At 40.8% G+C, this 17,806-nt stretch overlaps 1 protein-coding gene across 2 annotated transcripts in view; it reads right to left on the bottom strand.

Moving 5' to 3' along the window:
* Window positions 1–11,596, bottom strand: part of LOC117557364 (protein Hook homolog 2-like) — a 41,691-nt gene extending 30,095 nt beyond the window's left edge. For both annotated transcript variants that reach the window (XM_034233172.1, XM_034233171.1), the window contains exons 1-6: window positions 11,552–11,596; window positions 6,627–6,709; window positions 3,056–3,128; window positions 2,877–2,927; window positions 1,393–1,525; window positions 1,048–1,115 (exon numbers count right to left, since the gene is read on the bottom strand). In XM_034233172.1, the coding sequence (XP_034089063.1) occupies window positions 1,048–1,115; window positions 1,393–1,525; window positions 2,877–2,927; window positions 3,056–3,128; window positions 6,627–6,709; window positions 11,552–11,596 (453 nt within the window). The remainder of the gene's footprint in view (window positions 1–1,047; window positions 1,116–1,392; window positions 1,526–2,876; window positions 2,928–3,055; window positions 3,129–6,626; window positions 6,710–11,551) is intronic.
* Window positions 11,597–17,806: the final 6,210 nt, after the last annotated feature.

Genomic DNA, 17,806 nt, shown 5'->3' on the forward strand with positions numbered 1-17,806 from the left:
GCGATATAGTTTTAAGGTTATTTAATAAACAAAATCAAAACATAGTAACTATGGACAAAACGGTCAACAGAAAAAATGACAGCTCAAGCTGTCATCCCACTCGACATGAAACAGGTGACTTAAATAGACAAAACCACACCCATGTGACAATTACCGGAAGTGCTCAACAAACAAATAAAAGTAAACAAATAATAATAATACAAATAATGAACTTGGGCTAAGTAGCATTATGGCACCTACACAGGGATTTTAGCCTTTGCAGACCGGGTCAAACTCAAGGCCCGGGGGCCAAATCCGGCCCGCGACTTCATTTAATGCGGCCCCACAAGAGCTTGCAAAGAATATAATATGTTTGTTATACGGTTACATGGCGATTTACAGAAGCACGTTGCCCATAAACTACATGTCCCACAATGCATCTCAAATTTGACTTTTTTCTCAGATTTGAATTTTTTTCTTCAAAATGTCTTTTAAAATCATTTTGTGACATTCTCACTGAAGAGACTTGCAATTATTTGCCCTAGACTTCTGCTTTCAGACTGAGTTAAATATGAAGTTATTACCCTATCCGATAATAATCCAATGCAGAGGCAATAATGTCATACATTAGTTTATATATATTAAATATTTATATAGTCTTAAAGTTACAACCGGCCCTTTGAGTGCAACCATAATGCCAATGTGGCCCGTGATGAAATTGAGTTTGACACACCTGATTTACATGCACTAAAACCTATATGACACACCACAGGAGAGAGCATAAAGGGCCTCTTTAACCCAATGTTTATCACTGACTTTAGGGAAAGGCGGTTATGAAAAGCAATAGAAACCTGATCCGTTTGATAGCAGCTCTCGTACAAAAAGCTATGTTATTGAGAATAATAAAAAGCTTGTTATTGCCAACGAAAGATATTCTTGAAATATCTCAGAGTAGGTTTCCAAGGTCTCTGTTTAGCTTCGTGCTTAGCCAGATGGGATTGTGCATTAAGCGTGACTAAGAGCTAGGATTAAAGCAGAGCGGAGAGGATGAGAGAGACGCTCACTCACCTCCTGAATGGCCGTCATCACGACGTGTTGGACGGATTCCTCCAGACGCATGATCTGCTGGATTTGTTCTGTGTTTACGAGAAGACAACGGAGAGACGTGAGGGTGCAGCCAAATGCAGATTAACACTCCTAAAAACAACAAACAGGCACTGTAGCTATTGGTATGATTGATCTGTACTCTCATTTGTAACAGTATTTAGTGTGGGGAAGGAGCGTGCGATCGGGTTAAAATCTTGTGATGCTCAGACGTTGAATGATAAAGCGAGAACCATGTGACTTTGAGCTAATCCTGAGTGTGATTTCCAGATGGCTGCACCTGCTTTCTTTCTCCATCACAGCCTTTACCTTCTTTCTTCTCGCAGCTCACAGCGCAGCCCAGCACGAGCTGCACCAGCTTCCCCAGCTCCGTGACGTCGCCCAACTCCCCGATCAGGGTCACGTCCGGCATGTGCACCTCAGACACCTGGTGACCGAGCACCTGGTCAGCGAGAGGAGGAGGGGACGTTAGGGTTGAGAGGCTTCAAACATGGACTAAAATGTGCTGTTCTATGGAAAAGATAACATGTATTCTGAAAAGGAAAACCTTTGATAGGGTTTAGGGCCCGTTTACTCAACTGTTAATGTGTCACATGCTAAGAAATAACAATGGGAATCCATAAGAGCGATAGAAGACATTAGGGCTGAGTGGATTCAAAAAATGGACTAAAAGTGCCAATTAGTCAAAGTAATCAGGGATGCATCGATTGCAAATTTCTCAGTGGATGCTGATATTTTCTGTTCATTTTTAAGGTTAAGGTTCAGTTTCTTTGCCTCGGACACACGACTTCTCAGGGAAAATGTAGTTTTGCTCTGATGCCACTCTGAACACTCAATCTGCAAAGTTTTGAACATTCAGAATTGCTATTTTTAGGCAATAGCATAGGTCTCAGATATATAAAAATATAGTGTTTTGCTCAAAATACCAAACAGGTCACCCATTCTAGCCATGCCTCATATCCCTCTATTTCACTTCCTGTTTCAAATGTGCTGATTTTGGGAATAAAGCTTTAAAAAAATTAAAATTGATAGAAAATAAAAAAGGAGGGGTCTGAGCTCATGCGGGACCCGGCAGCTACTGTCTAAACTAAATACTGCCGTGATGAAACGCCATATCATGGATTATCAAGGATTATCTCTGAAACAGTACGGAGCTCAAAGGCTTTCTCTCTTGCCGGTTATACCACAAGGTGAGTTCCTTTTTACTTCCTGCTTCTTCACACACATGCTCTCCAGTACAGGTTAGCTTTGAGTGTTAGCGATGCTAATGTAAACACCGACCATATCCCGTCCAAAACAGTCGGGCATTGTTTCTGATAGCAGCTTTCTGATAGGGCCGTGGGTCCACATTTCAGATATTACGTCATATCGGACATAAATCTGGATCAGCTCCGTTGTTCCCCCGTTTTTAGAGATTTGGGTACGGAGGCAAAAGAGAGAGGGTTTTATTTTCTGACGCTGCGTGAGTTCCCTGACGCACCGGGGACACATATTGATGTATAGAAGACATCAAAAAGTGCATTTTGCATGATAGGAGACCTTTAAAGTAACAGTAGATTACATCAGTCATCGTTCTAATCCTTTAAAATGACAGACAAACATCAGATGTTGTCCTTCATCAAATGACGGCTACCGCGACCTCTGAAACTCCACTGACTACAGACAGAGTTCAGCAAAAACAGATCAACATCGGCTACGGCCATCGGCGCTTTGCCAGTGTGCCAATCAGAAAGAAATAGGGCTAACATCAGCAGAACATCGGTGCAACCGTAAAATTAGTACCATCTCCTTACATCGTGATAATACTCCATCATGCTCTTGAGAATCTTCTTCAAGTTGCTGACCTGAAAGCACAAAGCACATCAGAATTAAAACAATCCTGATCCTCATTTAAATAATTCAGAGGAAAAGCCCGGACGTCTTGTAGTTTCTCCGCCGGCTGTCCTGTCATATCGACTGTCTCACAGATTACCTTCAGGCGCCAGTTGGCCCCGCTCTCCTCCTTGATCCTGCCGAGCCACGTCTCATTGAACCAGGAGGGGTCTCTGTTAATGAGAGCACAAGAGAGAGGAGTTCAGCGACGACAAGGACGACACGTCTCAGACTCTGCTGAGCACGGGGACATTTAGAGAGCAAGACACTCGTGGGAATAAACGCTCTGTTGTTAAATAACTCAAACAGCAGCAGAGCAGTGGGTGCAGAGCTAAAAGGGACAGTTGACCGCAAAATAATAAATATCCTTTCACTTACTATTACCTCATTCACACCAATGCAACTCCGGTTCAAGATCCGTGCTAGAGCTTTTCAGGTTCAGAACCGGTTCAGCTCTTTTCACACCGCCCAGAGTCCGACTGGTGCTGCGTCATTGCGTCATCGTTTGCGTCATAACGTAACCGTTTGCGTGCCTGCTTCATAAAGCAAAACCGCGCGGAAACCCCTCACAGCTGACACCGACGACAACAACAACAACAATGGCCGATTGTGCTCCAGCTTCCTCTGTACCTCTTCAGAAGACCAGATTCCCAGTAGGTAGCTGGTCTCTTCAGTGGACCACTGCTGCTTGTTAAGTTTCTCCATCGTTGTGTACAAACTGGATACAACGCGGGCTTTTTGTTGTTGTTCAGGAGTTGATCCCGCCCCTGCCCCGCCTCGACGTAAGCGTGACGTATGTGGTGCTTTTGCTCTAGCCGGAAACATTTTTGGAGCTTGAAATGAACCGGATTCCGGAGCTAAGAGGCTGCTCCGCTGCGGTGTGAACAGGAAAACCTGGTGCTTTTCAAGCTCCAGCTCCGAACCGGCCCTGAAACACCGTTGGTGTGAAAGAGGTAGGAGTTACCTCAGGGCAGCACAATGCATCACTTACTTGTACAATGTATTTTGGGTTTATTATTTTCTATGTATTTGTATGTTTAGAAACGGCTGTTCAGTTCACTTGCTCTGTGTATTTGTATGTGAAAGTACTTCGAAAAGCGCTATATAAATAAAAGTGTGTTATTACTACATGTAGTGCCACATAATTCATCTGGATTGTTTTGGTGTGAGTTGCAGATTGTTGGAAATATCCAGAGTTCGATTTTTGCGTCACGATTCTTAGAAAAAATAACAAAATTGCAATTATTTTGATTTGCAATATTAGAGGGAATTATTCCAGTATTCCCATAATAGTTAACATAAAAGTGTATTAAAATGATAAGTGTGATTTTTGAAGAAGATCTGTAGCAAACAAGGACTTTCTTTGTCTGTAGAATAATCTCAGCAGCTCCAAAATACTTTTACAAATACATTTATGGCACTTTTCCACTGCAGGGCCTCGCTCGGCTTAGTACGGTATAGTTAGGCCAGGCTCACTTTATGCTGCGTTTCCATTACAGTTTAGGAACTGGGGCAGTAACTATAGTAACGCAGTGTAGGCGGAGCCGTGACGTCATCTTCAATGAGAAACACAAAACCAACATCAGCCGTTAGCTGTTAGCGTTCAAGCTCACAGCTCCTCATATCTGTTCAGAAACTAGACAAAAGTTAAACAAGTACAAACCACAGACTGTCTGTGTCATGGTGAATACAGAAGGGGTGTAACGGTTCACAGAAGTCACGGTTCGGTTCGTACCTCGGTTTGGGGGTCACGGTTCGGTACGGGTTCGGTACAACAAGAAAAAGCAAAAAAAAGTCCCAAATGCATAATTCCAGGTTTGTTGTTATTTATGTTTGAACAGTAGTGTGCAAGTTTCAGTTTAAAAATAAGGAACTCTGACATTTTGAATAATGAACTGTATTAAACAGTTAAAAACAAACCACACTCAGATGGCCATATTATCTATAATGGCTGATGTCAAACAAAAAGGTTTCATCAAGCTGTAAAACTAAAAAGAATGTCTTGAAAATATTACATCATAAATAATAAGAAAATGTTTCAAGAGCGCAAAGTCGTTGAAAAACATATGCCAAAAGCTTCCGTTATTTATTTTGGCCTCTCGGCTCTCATGTCTCTTGGCTTCTTAAAAACAGCGGGGATCAGCTGTTGAACTGCTGCTGTCTTTTGCCGGGCTCCGGTGATTGGCAAATCTGGGTGATGCCTTCTGATATGATTTAGCATGTTTGGCGTGTGTTCCCATTAGCATACCGCACCGCTATCGAACAACGCCGACATACCGTCCTCGTCCAATCCACCACTCGTCCGATCCACCACTCACACTTCATCGTTATTGCAGTCCACAGGGAACCCGAAATGTTCCCACACAGCTGATTTAAAAGAAGCAGGTGGGTTCTAGCTCCTGTGTGTTATCTGAAATCGCCATACTAACTTTTCTTCTTCTTGTATTTTGTTCGTTTTGTTGTTGCGTTTCTTCTTGTTCTTCATTTGTTGTTTAAGGGCGGTTGACAAACAGCTTTTAGGCACAATACCGCTCCCTGGATTATATAGAGTGTAGTGGATACTGCCCTGAATGACAGACTTTTTTCCCACCCGTAAAAAAAAGGCGTATTCGTCGTGTGACTGCATGTGCCGAACCGTGACGTACGGGACGAATACGGATACCGTTACACCCCTAGAATACAGTCGCTGCTTTATTTATGTCTGTATAGGCCGTTGTTGTGAGTGTGGACGGTCGGAGCATATATAACTTTAGCTTAGCCAATCTCCATTCAGAAAGCACGCATTTTAAAAAGGGTTTTTCGCCTGCCGTCTGTCTGCAGACTTGTCAAAGCATTAATTCATGGTTTTTACTAACCGGTATCAGTATGTTGTTACTTCGGCATCATTTAGAAACGTGTATTACAATTAAATCACGGTCAAATATGTTCATCTTGTTGTAGTTGTAGCCCCCTTGCCAGCGATTCTCTCTGACCATTCAGCAGTCGAGAGTATTTACGTCACTAGTTTAGCATATTCTGCCCGGTTGTTGGCCCGGGAAGAACCTCGATTTTGGAGGGCCAGAAAAAAAGTGAAAAAGTAGCCCTCACTACCCCTAGTGGAAAACAAATTAAAATAAAACGGGCCGGGTTTGGCACGGCAGCTTGAACCGTGCTATGCGCTGCAGTGGAAATGCGCCATTAGATGTTTTCATATATTTTGCATTAAACAAATATTGCAAAAACAATCCATAATTATAAATAGCACTACAGGCAAGAGGGTAGATTTTTGATTTGGGGATGAACTTAAAAAGGGATAATAAGAATAGATAATTTGCTATGAATCAATGAAAAGTATAGAAAACAATGTTGTTTGTTTATCTGTGTGAGTATAAACACAAATGTCCACCCACAAGATACAAAAGTAATCCGACCTGAACAGATAGTAACCGTCCTGTTTGAAAAAAGAAATCTGACCTCACAAATCCAGACTGCTTTCGTTCCATGGTTTACGCTTTGCATAGATAACGGCCTTGTGCAATTCAAAGGGCAATTTGTCGCGACTCCAACAGATAAGCAAATCTCAGTGAGTAGGCGCTGAAGGACTTCCTAGCAGCCGTTGCCCCAGAGTTCATGATGCCAACTTGAAAACACTAAAGTACAAAACAACTTCTCAAACACAGGTCAGGACTTACATCTGGTGCAGCACGTTGGCAACGGCCACTCCACTCATCAGGTCCTGCTTGCTGCTGCATGATGGGACCTGAAATGTCTGCAACTGAGGACAAACACATGAAGAAGCATTATTTCAAAACATCTCTTTATGAAATGACACTTAAAGTTAACCTATTGTGCAAAATCCACTTCTTCATGTCTCCTCTACATCACCATGTGTCCCCTCTTCTTCATGTCTCTTCTACATCACCATGTGTCGCCTCTTCTTCATGTCTCTTCTACATCAACATGTGTCCCCTCTTCTTCATGTCTCTTCTACATCAACATGTGTCGCCTCTTCTTCATGTCTCTTCTACATCAACATGTGTCCCCTCTTCTTCATGTCTCTTCTACATCAACATGTGTCCCTCTTCTTCTACATACATCAACATGTGTCCCCTCTTCTTCATGTCTCTTCTACATCAACATGTGTCCCCTCTTCTTCATGTCTGTTCTACATCAACATGTGTCCCCTCTTCTTCTACATACATCAACATGTGTCCCCTCTTCTTCATGTCTCTTCTACATCAACATGTGTCCCCTCTTCATCAACATGTGTCCCCTCTTCTTCATGTCTCTTCTACATCAACATGTGTCCCCTCTTCTTCATGTCTCTTCTACATCAACATGTGTCCCCTCTTCTTCATCAACATGTGTCCCCTCTTCTTCATGTCTCTTCTACATCAACATGTGTCCCCTCTTCATCAACATGTGTCCCCTCTTCTTCATGTCTCTTCTACATCAACATGTGTCCCCTCTTCTTCATGTCTCTTCTACATCAACATGTGTCCCCTCTTCTACATCAACATGTGTCCCCTCTTCTTCATGTCTGTTCTACATCAACATGTGTCCCCTCTTCTACATCAACATGTGTCCCCTCTACTTCATGTCTGTTCTACATCAACATGTGTCCCCTCTTCTACATCAACATGTGTCCCCTCTTCTACATCAACATGTGTCCCCTCTACTTCATGTCTGTTCTACATCAACATGTGTCCCCTCTTCTACATCAACATGCGTCCCCTCTTCTTCATGTCTGTTCTACATCAACATGTGTCCCCTCTTCTTCATGTCTCTTCTACATCAACATGCGTCCCCTCTTCTTCATGTCTGTTCTACATCAACATGTGTCCCCTCTTCTTCATCAACATGTGTCCCCTCTTCTTCATGTCTGTTCTACATCAACATGTGTCCCCTCTTCTACATCAACATGTGTCCCCTCTTCTTCATGTCTGTTCTACATCAACATGTGTCCCCTCTTCTACATCAACATGTGTCCCCTCTTCTTCATCAACATGCGTCCCCTCTTCTTCATGTCTGTTCTACATCAACATGTGTCCCCTCTTCTTCATGTCTCTTCTACATCAACATGCGTCCCCTCTTCTTCATGTCTGTTCTACATCAACATGTGTCCCCTCTTCTTCATCAACATGTGTCCCCTCTTCTTCATGTCTGTTCTACATCAACATGTGTCCCCTCTTCTACATCAACATGTGTCCCCTCTTCTTCATGTCTGTTCTACATCAACATGTGTCCCCTCTTCTACATCAACATGTGTCCCCTCTTCTTCATCAACATGCGTCCCCTCTTCTTCATGTCTGTTCTACATCAACATGCGTCCCCTCTTCTTCATGTCTGTTCTACATCAACATGTGTCCCCTCTTCTTCATGTCTCTTCTACATCAACATGTGTCCCCTCTTCTTCATGTCTGTTCTACATCAACATGTGTCCCCTCTTCTACATCAACATGTGTCCCCTCTTCTTCATCAACATGCGTCCCCTCTTCTTCATGTCTGTTCTACATCAACATGTGTCCCCTCTTCTTCATGTCTCTTCTACATCAACATGTGTCCCCTCTACTTCATGTCTGTTCTACATCAACATGTGTCCCCTCTTCTTCATGTCTGTTCTACATCAACATGTGTCCCCTCTTCTTCATGTCTGTTCTACATCAACATGTGTCCCCTCTTCTACATCAACATGTGTCCCCTCTTCTTCATCAACATGCGTCCCCTCTTCTTCATGTCTGTTCTACATCAACATGTGTCCCCTCTTCTTCATGTCTCTTCTACATCAACATGTGTCCCCTCTTCTTCATGTCTCTTCTACATCAACATGTGTCCCCTCTTCTTCATGTCTCCTCTACATCAACATGTGTCCCCTCTTCTTCATCAACATGTGTCCCCTCTTCTACATCAACATGTGTCCCCTCTCCCCTCTTCTACATCAACATGTGTCCCCTCTTCTTCATCAACATGTGTCCCCTCTTCTTCATGTCTCCTCTACATCAACATGTGTCCCCTCTTCTTCATCAACATGTGTCCCCTCTTCTTCATGTCTCTTCTACATCAACATGTGTCCCCTCTTCTTCATGTCTCTTCTACATCAACATGTGTCCCCTCTTCTACATCAACATGTGTCCCCTCTACTTCATGTCTGTTCTACATCAACATGTGTCCCCTCTTCTTCATGTCTCTTCTACATCAACATGTGTCCCCTCTTCTTCATGTCTCTTATACATCAACATGTGTCCCCTCTTCTTCATGTCTGTTCTACATCAACATGTGTCCCCTCTACTTCATGTCTGTTCTACATCAACATGTGACCCCTCTTCTTCATGTCTCTTATACATCAACATGTGTCCCCTCTTCTTCATGTCTCTTCTACATCAACATGTGTCCCCTCTTCTTCATGTCTCTTCTACATCAACATGTGTCCCCTCTTCTTCATGTCTCTTCTACATCAACATGTGTCCCCTCTTCTTCATGTCTCTTCTACATCAACATGTGTCCCCTCTTCTTCATGTCTCTTCTACATCAACATGTGTCCCCTCTGTGTTAAGAGACTCTGGTGTTTCAGCCAATCAGAGACAGGCTCTGGATATATCTGAGACCTGTCATATTCACATTTAAATGGAAGTGTGTTTGATTTGTGTGCAATAAGACACCACAAGAATAAACTCCGTTGGGTTATTGTTTTGTAATTTGGTGCATACTTTTTTAGGACAAAGAATATACAATTAAATAGAAATCTGTAATTTAAGTGACTTGTTACCTTGGTGCAGTAAACAAGTGATCAATAGATTTGTCTGAATACAGTGCTGCAATGTTACCAAGTAGATCTACTCAAGGATTGTACTTGAGGGTTTTCTTTGTATGCGATGTTTTACTCTTACTCCACTAAGATTATGAGACATATTGAATTTTTACATGAGTACATTCACTACAGCATTAACCACTTTCCAATGTAGGTATTTACACAAAAAACCCAACAGTTTACAAAGTACTTCTACTAATTTCGTTCTATTGTCAATTTCTAGTAATTGTCTGTACTAAAATGTGATTAGTAGCATAAAATCAATAAACTTGATTATTATAATGTATTTATTTGCATTGGACAATTTGAATACTTTTACTAAGTTCTATTAGTACTTTACAGTATGGTTTTAGTAAGTAAAGGATACGAATACATCTTCCACCACGGCCTGAATATAAAAAAATACACCCTGTTAAATAATCGCAGGGTCTGTCAAAACCTATTAGTATTATGTTACACTTAAATGACGAATACTAAGCAGTCATGGGGGATTACATTACCCACTTAGCGAGCTACTAATATTAACTCACACTTGCCTCCGTGTGTAAAGGTGCTTAACAGTTGGATTTTCTCAGGTCTTAAGCAGTTACTTTGTTTAATTTACATTCATAAGTCTCTGAGCTTACACTCAACTGTTGTGGGTTTGTGTAAAGAAGCTGGAGAAATACTCAGGTCTTATTCTTGAGTAAAAGTAGAAGTACTCAGATCTTGTACTTGAGTAGAAGTACTCAGATCTTGTTCTTGAGTAAAAGTAGAAGTACTCAGATCTTGTTCTTGAGTAGAAGTACTCAGATCTTGTTCTTGAGTAGAAGTACTCAGATCTTGTACTTGAGTAGAAGTACTCAGATCTTGTTCTTGAGTAAAAGTAGAAGTACTCAGATCTTGTTCTTGAGTAGAAGTACTCAGATCTTGTTCTTGAGTAGAAGTACTCAGATCTTGTTCTTGAGTAGAAGTACTCAGATCTTGTTCTTGAGTAGAAGTACTCAGATCTTGTTCTTGAGTAGAAGTACTCAGATCTTGTTCTTGAGTAGAAGTACTCAGATCTTGTTCTTTAGTAAAAGTACTCATATATTGTACTTGAGTAAAAGTAGAAGTACCTGAGTGTAGGAACACTCTGTTACAGTAAAAGTTCTGCTTTCAAAATGTTCCTCAAGTAAAAGTAGAAAAGTATTATCATTAAAATATAGTTAAAGTATCGACAGTAAAAGTAGTCATTGTGCAGTTTGGTCCATTTCAGAATAATATATATGACATGTTTTATAATGATCATTAAAGTGTTCTCAGAGCTGGTAAAGGTGCAGCTAGTTTGAATGACTTTGTATTCATCCAGATCTGTAAAGTAACTAAAGGTATTAAATACATGTAGTGGAGTAAAAGTACATCATTTACCTCTGATTTGTAGTGGTGTAGAAGTACACAGTAGCCAAACATTGAAATACTCAAGTAAAGTACCTCAAACTGTGCTTGAATGCAGTACTTGAGTAAATGTACTAAGTAACTTTACACAACTGTTTTTGTGTCTTAAATGTTGCTGACACTGCGTCCATTTGGTGCAGATAAGAAGCTAAAAACGTCCAATGTGTTTACCTAGCTAGTTAGCATAGCTGGCTAGCGAAAGTTAGCATCCAAACACACAGGTGCTACCTGCTTATTGCTAAGTTGGTCAACAAATGAGCTAATATTGATGTATCAAGGCCTTCTTGAGAGAAGTAAGGATATATGTACTCCTACATTGCAAACACCTGCTGTCACCTGTTAGCAGGGGGTTAGCAATGCTAATAAAAACTCGTTAATATAATATAAAATTACCCAGGTTAGCAGGGAGTCACACAGCTCGGCTTTATCCAGACTCATGGTGCCGAGGGCCGGGAAGAGAGGCGGCGGACGGGGCTTTTTTTAGACTTTTTTCTCCCCCGAAGTTTCCGTTACTCTCTCCTTACTGTTTCCACGTCAGTCCTGTCCGGCCTCCTCCTTCTCCTGCTTCTGCTGCTACTGCTACTGCTGCTGCTCCTGGTGCTTCGCGTTTCTGCTTCTGCTAGTGCCCAAGCGAGCCGCCGTATTAAGAGCGTTTCCACGGAGACGGATGTTAATCGTAGCTGCGGTTACAATGACATTTCCAAATGGTTATTATTTTAAGTACGCTTAATGCCTCTTAAATGTTTTTGTGCCTTATTGAATGTGTTATTTATGTGTTTTTGTCTTATTGTGAATTAATGTAATTGTAATTTGTACTTATGTTGTAACTTTATGATATCCTCACCGAGCTTTTGTTTTGTTCTAAATATGTCTAAAAAAAAAGGTAGCTGCGGTGAAAAGAGTTTTTATTTTGTATTTATTTATTCAAGAGTATATAAGAACATTATATTTTGTATTCACAAAGGTAGACATCAGAGGTAGACAGATAAAGTAATATTAAATTAAAAAAATACAGTTTCATATTTCAAATTAACAGAGTAGCCTACACAAGTACACACTGCGGTCAAGCCAGCCCGCACGTGATATTGCGGTGCGCGAATATCCTATGCATTACGGCTGCATTACGGTAGAGTCCTGGAAACACTGCCTTCAAAATAAAAGCACTTACTCGGTCAATAACATATACACCAAAATAACATACCAAACATATTAAATTAAGAAATACGTACTATATAATGTGATCAATAATTATTTAAAACAAACTACGTATAACTACCACATTATAAATGAGTGAATGTAAAACTTAAGAGGTTTCAAAATAAAAGACCTTTGAAATATCTATTGTATGAGCTATCATCCCTCTGTTTTTAGATGAGAATAAAACAAAAACTGTCCAGTATCAAAGACTCATCTCACTCCAGGGTGATAGCAGGACATCCCATCTAGTCACTTAGAAAAAATCAGGACATTCTGATGTACAGTTTCAAAATAAAAGACCTTTGAATTCTCCTATTTGAGCTATCATCCCTCTGTTTTTAGATAAGAATAAAACAAAAACTCTCCTGTATCAAAGACTCATTTCACCCCCCATCTAGTCACTCAGAAAAAATCAGGACAATCTGATGTAGAGTTTCAAAATAAAAGACCTTTGAAATCTCTATTGTATGAGCTATCATCCCTGTTTTTAGATGAGAATAAAACAAAAACTGTCCAGTATCAAAGACTCATCTCACTCCAGGGTGATAGCAGGACACCCCATCTAGTCACTCAGAAAAAATCAGGACATTCTGATGTAGAGTTTCAAAATAAAATACCTTTGAAGTCTCATATATGAGCTATCATCCCTCTGTTTTTAGATAAGAATAAAACAAAAACTCTCCTGTATCAAAGACTCATTTCACCCCCCATCTAGTCACTCAGAAAAAATCAGGACAATCTGATGTAGAGTTTCAAAATAAAAGACCTTTGAAATCTCTATTGTATGAGCTATCATCCCTGTTTTTAGATGAGAATAAAACAAAAACTGTCCAGTATCAAAGACTCATCTCACTCCAGGGTGATAGCAGGACACCCCATCTAGTCACTCAGAAAAAATCAGGACATTCTGATGTAGAGTTTCAAAATAAAATACCTTTGAAGTCTCATATATGAGCTATCATCCCTCTGTGTTTAGATGAGAATAAAACAAAAACTGTTTTTGAAAAGGTCTTTTATTTTGAAACTCTACATCAGAATATTCTTATTTCTGCGTTCTTCCTAAAGTCCACAACCATCTCCACTGTCTTGAGAGTGTTGAGCTCCAGGTGGTTGTCCCTGCACCAGGTCACCAGATGGTCCATCTCCCACCTGTAGGCAGACTCGTCCCCACCAGAGATGAGTCCGATGAGCGTGGTGTCGTCTGAACTTCAGGAGCTTGACAGACTGGTGACTGGAGGTGAAGCTATTGGTGTACAGGGAGAAGAGCAGAGGGGAAAGAACGCAGCCTTGAGGGGAACCGGTGCGGATGGTCCGGGGTCAGAGACGTGTTTGCCTCACGTGCTGCTTCCTGTCAGACAGGACAGAAACACATTTACCAAAATATACAAAATAAATGTGTACTTTTATTGTTTTCTTTTCACTAGCCTGGAGACTAGATTTAAAATTGACCTGTGCATGAAAACATTGATCTTTGCCTGCATGTTGTGTCTCGTCTCACGCCTGTCCTATCTCTGTATCTTTTTGCTATGTTTAAAGTTCCTTAAAGCACCACTGGATGGCTCTAGTCGACAAATAGCTACAGAAAAAAACAGCTTCTTGCACAACTGGAAGCCCCACAGCTCATGACAGGTGTTTTATCCTAAAAAATACACTACAAGTAGCAAAAGTAGAAGTACTTATTATGTGTAATGTCCCGTTTCATTGGTGAATTATGTATATCAAATGACTGGATTATGATTATTGATGCATTAATGAGTTCATCACAGCTGGTAAAGTTGGACCTCATTTGAATTACTTAATATACTGCTGCTGAATACCATGACCTATATAATTAACTAGTCAATGTTTAATGATTAGTTGATTTATTTATTGCATAAGCTAATTAAATGAAGTGAAGTGGAGTAAAAAGTACAATATTAGCTTCCAAAATGAAGTGGAGTCGAAGTAAAAAGTACTATAAAATAAAAATACCACCTTAAAATTGTCCTTCAGTATATGATACATAAGTAAATACACTCTATACATTTCACCACTGCTACTGGACTTCCCTTTTCATTATAAAAAGGCCTCCAGAGTGAGGAAACACTGACCAGGTCACACTGGTTTGTGATTTTATAGAGAAAACTTTAGCAGGTGTTTGTCAGAAGCCTCGCTCTCTTATTATCAACATGCGGACACACACGTACTCCCTTTTCTTCTCCACACCTCTCCTTCCTGCATTCCTTATTACAAATCAAACTACCAATGACCAATCACAGCCAAACACCGCTGCCCACTGCTTCCTGTTTACTTTGGCAATCCCATAGTACACCACCTGCACAAATAAAATATCTGCTGCACATCCGGCTTTTTTAAACCTTGAACCAGTTTGGTCACATCTGGCTTTACCATATTTATCTGGACTTCCTGTTTGTCAGGATGGTTTTCTAGACAGAGGAATGCTAATCCATTCCTTTCCTCTCATACCTCAATAACAGCAACTCTCAGATGATTAGATCATCTTAATGTAGGATTATTTAAGATTATTTAAGGTACTTCTACTTCACTTGAGTAAGCTACTTTATACTTTTACTTCACTACTTTTTTTAATTTTTCTCATACTGCCTGTTGTAGTAAAAAAAGAAGAAGCTAAAAGGCAGATTTTTGAGTAGTTCAAGATTATTAGAGGTTGTTGTTCGTGTCTGGAATGGACATAAATTGAAATTCAAAGCAGGACCAAACATGTTATTTTTAAAGAGGTCCTATTAATCTAATGTTCCTGGTTCATCAGTATGTAGTGTCTCTACTTTAAAGAGTCTTCTCCTGCTGATGTTCAGGTGTATATCAGTATGTAGTGTCTCTACTTTAAAGAGTCTTCTCCTGCTGATGTTCAGGTGTATATCAGTATGTAGTGTCTCTACTTGAAAGAGTCCTCTCCTGCTGATGTTCAGGTGTATATCAGTATGTAGTGTCTCTACTTTAAAGAGTCCTCTCCTGCTGATGTTCAGGTGTATATCAGTATGTAGTGTCTCTACTTTAAAGAGTCCTCTCCTGCTGATGTTCAGGTGTATATCAGTATGTAGTGTCTCTACTTTAAAGAGTCCTCTCCTGCTGATGTTCAGGTGTATATCAGTATGTAGTGTCTCTACTTTAAAGAGTCCTCTCCTGCTGATGTTCAGGTGTATATCAGTATGTAGTGTCTCTACTTTAAAGAGTCCTCTCCTGCTGATGTTCAGGTGTATATCAGTATGTAGTGTCTCTACTTTAAAGAGTCCTCTCCTGCTGATGTGCAGATGTATATCAGTATGTAGTGTCTCTACTTTAAAGTGTTCTCTCCTGCTGATGTTCAGGTGTATATCAGTATGTAGTGTCTCTACTTTAAAGAGTCCTCTCCTGCTGATGTTCAGGTATATATCAGTATTTAGTGTCTCTACTTTAAAGAGTCCTCTCCTGCTGATGTTCAGGTGTATATCAGTATGTAGTGTCTCTACTTTAAAGAGTCCTCTCCTGCTGATGTTCAGGTGTATATCAGTATGTAGTGTCTCTACTTTAAAGAGTCCTCTCCTGCTGATGTGCAGATGTATATCAGTATGTAGTGTCTCTACTTTAAAGTGTTCTCTCCTGCTGATGTTCATGTGTATATCAGTATGTAGTGTCTCTACTTTAAAGAGTCCTCTCCTGCTGATGTTCAGGTGTATATCAGTATGTAGTGTCTCTACTTTAAAGAGTCCTCTCCTGCTGATGTGCAGATGTATATCAGTATGTAGTGTCTCTACTTTAAAGAGTCCTCTCCTGCTGATGTTCAGGTGTATATCAGTGTGTAGCAGACCCGGCGCCAGAACAAATCTAAAGGGAGGGCATATGATTTTCATGGGAGGGCACACAAAACCGTCACGTGCTGCGGGCCTGCGGCACAATATATATCAAACAGCAAGGCCAACAGCATTGCGTAAAGACGCACACTTATCGCAAACATACACAAATAAAGGGCAACATAACAACCACTTTGAAACATTGTGTCAGTGGCAGCACAAACACTGGTAAATCACGAGCAAGGTTGACAGCTAAAAAAGCTATAATATAAACGACAGCTGACACGTAATAACGGCTCCGTGCCAGCTGATCTGCACCAAAGTACTAATTTCCTTATTTGTTTCCTCGCGTATCTGTCTCTCTCTCTCTGCACAAACTCTCACATGAAATGTGTTCTTTTGATGCGGCATGCCTTAGCAGTCCTTTATCAGTCTGTAATGCGTGTTTCCAGTCGCAAAAAACCTTTGACAGTAAAAGCCGCATCAGATGAAGACGTATTCACTTTAAACTGTCTACAGGGGAAACAAAAGGCTGCGTCTGCTTTTAACGAATATTCAAGCCATGCTCTGTTGTGTACCATGCAGCGGCAAAAGTGCGCTTCTTTCCTGAAAACAATCTCCCTGGATAACGATCCAGCTTCACCTGCTTGGGTTTATTAACCCCAAGATCATCGCTAACTCAGCCCCGGGGTTTGCCGAGGTCAAGCTTGTGACATTATGGCGTGCTGCTGCAACGGCAGGTGCAGGGTCGCCAGCAGCTGCATCGGCTGCAGTTCTTTCATCGCTATTTTGTTTTAATAAATCCTTAGACATTTGGAGCCAATTTCTGATGTCCATTTTGTAATGCAAACAGAAATGGGAGTCTACAGAATGCACAATAAACAAATCCAGAATAGGCGGCAGAGTGTGACGCTGTGATTGGTCTAAATGGGGACGAATCACAAATCACAGACACATGCATTTATTTGACGTAGCCTGCGATTTTTTTGTTTTGTTCTGACATCACATACATCGTAGCATAAAAGTTCACAGTTTATTTATAATTAAAAAAATAAAATATATATATTTTTAAATTTTTATAAATAATAAAAAACGTGTTTATTGGGTGAGGGCATGCATGTCAAATGGGAGGGCCTGGCCCTCCCACGGCACCGGGCATGGTGTGTAGTGTCTCTACTTTAAAGAGTCCTCTCCTGCTGATGTTCAGGTGTATATCAGTATGTAGTGTCTGTACTTTAAAGAGTCCTCTCCTGCTGATGTGCAGGTGTATATCAGTATGTAGTGTCTCTACTCGGACATGTCTCCATGCTTTAGTGTTCAAAAAGCTCTTTATTGTTCTCATACTGCATGCATGCGTGAGTGCAATAACTCTCCTTACCAGCAAGTGGCGGTAGCGTGTATTCGTCATTCAAAAGAGGCAACCGGAAAACAGACTGTGTGATATATACAAACAACAAATAGCGTGCGTTCCATTTTCGCTCTCGTCCATCACAGACGGTTTCACATAACGACTTATAATCGAAAACATGTTTAGTGTGGTACTGGAAAATGAAAAATAATAGCCGTCTGTGTGTGCCTTCTTCACTTCCGTTTCGCTTCTCATGCACTGATTCGCTAAGCTGAACAGCCAATCAGAGTGATTTATTTTGCCGACAGCCTC

The sequence above is a fragment of the Gymnodraco acuticeps genome, unplaced genomic scaffold (assembly GCF_902827175.1).
Source record: "Gymnodraco acuticeps unplaced genomic scaffold, fGymAcu1.1, whole genome shotgun sequence".
In the NCBI taxonomy this organism is placed as follows: Eukaryota; Metazoa; Chordata; class Actinopteri; order Perciformes; family Bathydraconidae; genus Gymnodraco; species Gymnodraco acuticeps.